Raw genomic sequence first — 5000 nt, 5'->3', positions numbered from 1 at the left:
TTTACTTTTATTCCCCAAGTTAAAAAACAAAAAACAAAACAAAACAATAACTCCTCCTACCCCCCGCCCCCCCCCCCCCCCCAAAAAAAAAAAAAAAACCCCAAAAAAAAAACAAAAAAACCAAACCCGGAAATAATAATAATAATAATTATAATAATGATAATAATAATAATAATAATAATAATAATAATAATAATAATAATAATAATAATAATAATAATAATAATAATAATAATAATAATAATAATAATAATAATAATTAAAAACATAGTCCACCAATTCATGAAAACATACTTCTTCTTAAAGTCAACACATTTGTTACAGATTTTATGTATTTTATATTACAATTTACAAAATATAATGACATATTTCATAATGAAAATTTGGAAAGTTTGCAGATAAATGCAGACAGCAGTATATAAAATAAGAATATCTAAAAAGAAATAGTTAAAAAAAAGGATGTAAATCAAAAATAATTTCATAACTCCAACAGGTCTCACAGTGATGGGATTCAGATAGAAAATGAGAAAACAAACTTATCTTGACATTTACATTACAAATTGTCAAGACTGTAAACTTTGGAGCAATTGTTACAGAACGCATACACATGCAATGGGACCAAAACTTTGTGACGTTTTACCAAGAAAATTATCGAGAGAATGTGTGAACTTTTCCTTTCAGTCTCTTAGTTTCTAATTGAAAGATAATCAAAACTGCGAATATAAGAGCCCAAATTCTTTCACTTTCGTATTGTTCGTTGCAGTATTTTCAACCTCCTGTTTGACAACACAAGAGATCATTCAGGAGATGTAAGGTTTATTTGATAGATAACATAATTATCATCTTTCTAGTCAATCGGGTCTTATATTGCAACACAAGAGGACTATTATTCTTTTAATTGGTATCCAAATATAATCAGTGCTCCAGCAGTGAGATTTATTTGAGTCAGGAATAAAAATTACTAAGATACCAAACTATTGCCTACCGCATTTTCTTACTCAATCCTTTTGCTAAAGCGTACTGTCAATTTAGATACTAAATGACTCCTGTATTTTCCATTGTACTTTTTGTATGGGACAATCACGTTGTGTTCACATATGGGGTAAAAGAACAGCCAATAAATATAAAAAATAAATATTATTATTATTATCATCATTAATAATAATAATAATAATAATAATAATGATAATAATAATAATAACATACTACTACCAAAGAGAAGCTAACTTATTCTCAGTAAAATGGTTATTTATCCAATTCAAGGCCAAAAAAGACGTGAGGGGAGATGGAAAAAGTAAGATATTGACCCTAATCCACGTTTTAGAATATAGCCATTTAAAATAAGACATTTGAACAGTCTCTCCCTTTAATACATTTATTAGGTTTAGATCACCATTTATATATATATATAAATTCATGATATCAAAAGATTTAATGGTGTCCTTTGGCACTGCGGAAGCGATTATTGGTTACCATTGAGATCAGCAGTCAATAAATTTAAATATAGTTATTGGATTAAGGTGAGGAGAAACTTATCGTGCTACCTAAGCATTCTCAGTAAAGTAGAAGACATAACATTTCTTCTGCATGAAATTGATGTTTATTAAAATCTAATTTAATATCAAGTCTTGGATATCATCCTTAATTTGTTGGCATTATTTTGGAGTATGCATTAATATTACGTGAGGGAAAAATCTAATAATATATATTACATTATAAAAATAGATTACATCTGGGCAGAAGATCAATATCATGAATTATTTTTTAAATGCCACTAATAGGCCTTTCCACTGCAAATTACATTTTTTTATTTTCGAAGTGCCTTATATTTCTGTGGTTTAATTTTAAAATGAAATTTAAAAACAAAAAAAAACAAAAAAAAAATAAAAAACCACCTTACCAGGTCAACCCCACTTACCTAATTGGGTTCAGTGGTTAATCTTTTTCACAAACAAAGCTGAATGTAAAATAAGGAAATTAGGAATTTGATTTGAAAACATGTGCCTTCATACAAAAATCTATGTGTAGTCTTTGATTTCTTTGGATTGTGTGTTTACTGTTAACTGACTTCCACAGCCATCAAGACATGCTCATCTCTAAATCACAGACTGTGCAAAAAAAAAACAAAAAAAAACAACAAAACAATGTCTCATCATGTCATTTGCTATATCACTCACACACATTGAGATTCTGAATTGTCTCCCATGTATGAAATAATAGAAAACAAAAATTACCAAAAACTTGGTGATATTTCAAGCAGGATATCTTAGGGCAATAGAACAACTTGGGACTCTTCCTGCTCCTGTGATAATTAATTCTTGATTCCAAAGTCGAGCAGTGGCATAGGCATCACTACCTGGTTGAGTTTCTATCACTGCTTGGAAGGCAATGTGTTGTATTTTGTGCTCTGGATCAAAATGCTGATAGCCTGCATGTTCATGACCTGCAAAGACGCCAACCACACATTCATAGCGATGAATGACATCCAAAACTTCTTGATAGTTCCATGACAAACAGATGGAATAGTTTTCTGGAATATTTGGATGGAATCCGATGTGAGCTGAAGAAAAAAAAAAACATTATTGGTCAAATGAAAGAATTTTTCGGAAAAGAAAAAAGATCCCATATGTTCTTCATTACAGACAAATTTACTTAGTAACACTAGCTTGACAACAGTTTTGAATGACTAATGATTAAATATACCCTATCGAACCAATCTTAAAAAGATGCTAAATTATCAAAGTGAATCTAATCTTTAAAATGTGTCACTATGTAAATGACATGTAAAAGGGGCAACAAAAAATTGAGCTTTTATATAGGGCAATATCCACTTAATGTGCTCAAAGCGCTTTACAAGGGGTCCCTGATCAACAACAACATGTAACATGTAGAACGAAATATGATGCCTGTTAGGCGATGTTATAATTATTTTCCGATAGAGACAATGCTGTTAACGGCCATTTACTCATTTTACACCTGAGTACGATGAGAGAATGTAAGTAAAGAGGCTTTTCCAAGGACTCAACTATGTGCAGAGCGAGGCTAGAACTCATGACCTTCCTATCCGAAAGCCATTGTGTCATACCACAAGACCACATAGCTGCCCAAAAGTAGATAAATGAATTTTTTAAAATAGCTTTTTTAAAAATCAAGAAACGCCAAAATTTAAGCTGGTCCTTAGAAAAATTGCTAGATTTGTATATATTGGCAAATGAAATTAAAATATTGTTAAAATTAACATTTAACTATAAAAATTATCAATTATCGGCCAGATAATTTTAACACTGTAAAATTGACATTAAAATCCAGATGACTCGCAACAGGTCTCATATATTGAAAAACAATAAGCATTCCATGAAATATTATGAAATGACTGAAGAATGGTGAGGAATTATATGTATATCCAGGTAAAGCAAGTGCTCAGCTCTCACAAATAGTCATGTTGACTTCAAATCGTGTTTAGAAAGTTATTTTCTATTTTTCAGATTAATTATAAAGGCCAGAAGTCAGCTGTTTTCCAAAATGCATGGAATTAAAATGATTCATTTGAATTAAATTATACAAATAAACACTTTCATCTGCTGCATGAGGAAATTCCTCTATAAGGATTAAAGGCATAAGCAATGCAAAGAGATTTATAGGGGGATTGTGTTCTGGCTCAAGTAACATTTGAAATGTCAAGAGTGGGCCTCAAACAAAATGCAGTGCTTATCCATTTGGTCAACTCATCCACTTTCCTCTCCTATGATGAAAAAAACAAAAACAAAAAAAAAACAAATTAAAAAAAACAACATACAAACACTAAAAAATAAAACCCACATAAAATGAAATCATCAAGAAAATATTGTCTTACATGCAATTATGACATTTTCCTGCTTTGCCTGTGCTTTCTCCAACACTTGTGATAACCACTGAAGCTGCCTCTCACCTATTCCTCCATTGTAAGCAGCCCATCGTTTATTTGCACCTTCTAGGCCAGTTGTGTCATTTTCACTTGAATTTGAGTTGTTTTCTCGAAGTAATGCCTGTCCTTTTTTGTAGTTTTCATGTTCAGGATCATCCGAGTATCCCAAGACTCCAACATCGTATGCATCAAGCAAAACAACTCTCAATTTTGGATGGGGAATATAAGTATAGTACAGACGGTCTGGTTCACATTGAATATCTGTGGTGAGAGCACTATTTAGAGGACATTTAAGGCAAAAGGATCGTGTAAAGTTGTATAGTTCATGATTACCAATCAGATGATACACTGGTACTCGTAACGAATTGAAAGGCTGTAAGGCAGTATTCAAAGCTCTTTGACTACCTGAAAAACCATTTGCTTTACATTTTCCATCTATAAGATCTCCTAGTTGAAGCACAAAGGAAACAGAGTCTTGGAATCTTTTCCAATCATTAACAGCATTTTTCAATAAGTTCAATGAATTTCTGTAATATCGCGTCCTTGTTTTTGAATAGTCTGTCCCATCTGCACAGTCTGCATATTGAACATCAGCTATTATACCAAATGTCAGCAATGGGCATTTTTGCACCCCACTTTTTGTGGCCATAATCTTGAAAGTCTTTGATGATAGGACTGGATAAATAAGAGAGAAGAAAAAGATGATACAATCTAATGTTTATATGAGAAAAGTTTTGTATCATTAATGTCAATTTTGTGAAAAATTATGATTTGAATATGGTGATGTCAAAAGATACATGAATGTAAAGAAAATAAATAACTTGTAGCAAAACAATATACACGGTTGTCCGCTTATGATAAACTGCATTAAGATAAACTCTCACTTAAAATAAAATCGTAGGTGGTCCCTATTTTTCTGCTCGCAAAACATAAGTAATTTTAAAATGTTTAAAATTAAATCTGTCCCTGAGATTATCCAGATAAGATAAACTCATCAATCTGGTTTTGCATGACTGGATGGGGTAAACAAGGAGTGTAATAATAGTCTCATCTCCCAATCATCCCTCTCTCAACCCCCCCCCCCCCCCCCCCCAAC

General features: G+C 31.7%; 1 protein-coding gene across 1 annotated transcript in view; it reads right to left on the bottom strand.

Annotated features, from left to right (window-relative positions):
* Positions 1 to 133: 133 nt before the first annotated feature.
* LOC144972830 (manganese-dependent ADP-ribose/CDP-alcohol diphosphatase-like) overlaps positions 134 to 5000 on the bottom strand; it is a 7054-nt gene continuing 2187 nt past the window's right edge. Inside the window, exons 2-3 of the mRNA XM_078914517.1 lie at positions 3854 to 4579; positions 134 to 2560 (exon numbers count right to left, since the gene is read on the bottom strand). Of these exons, the coding sequence (XP_078770643.1) occupies positions 2253 to 2560; positions 3854 to 4553 (1008 nt within the window). The 5' untranslated portion in view covers positions 4554 to 4579 and the 3' untranslated portion in view covers positions 134 to 2252. The remainder of the gene's footprint in view (positions 2561 to 3853; positions 4580 to 5000) is intronic.

The sequence above is a fragment of the Berghia stephanieae genome, chromosome 5, assembly GCF_034508935.2.
Source record: "Berghia stephanieae isolate SIO BIC M18660-M18661 chromosome 5, UCSD_Bste_1.3, whole genome shotgun sequence".
In the NCBI taxonomy this organism is placed as follows: Eukaryota; Metazoa; Mollusca; class Gastropoda; order Nudibranchia; family Aeolidiidae; genus Berghia; species Berghia stephanieae.
Note: the sequence above shows the minus strand (reverse complement) of the source record. Positions and strands in the feature narration are given on the sequence as shown.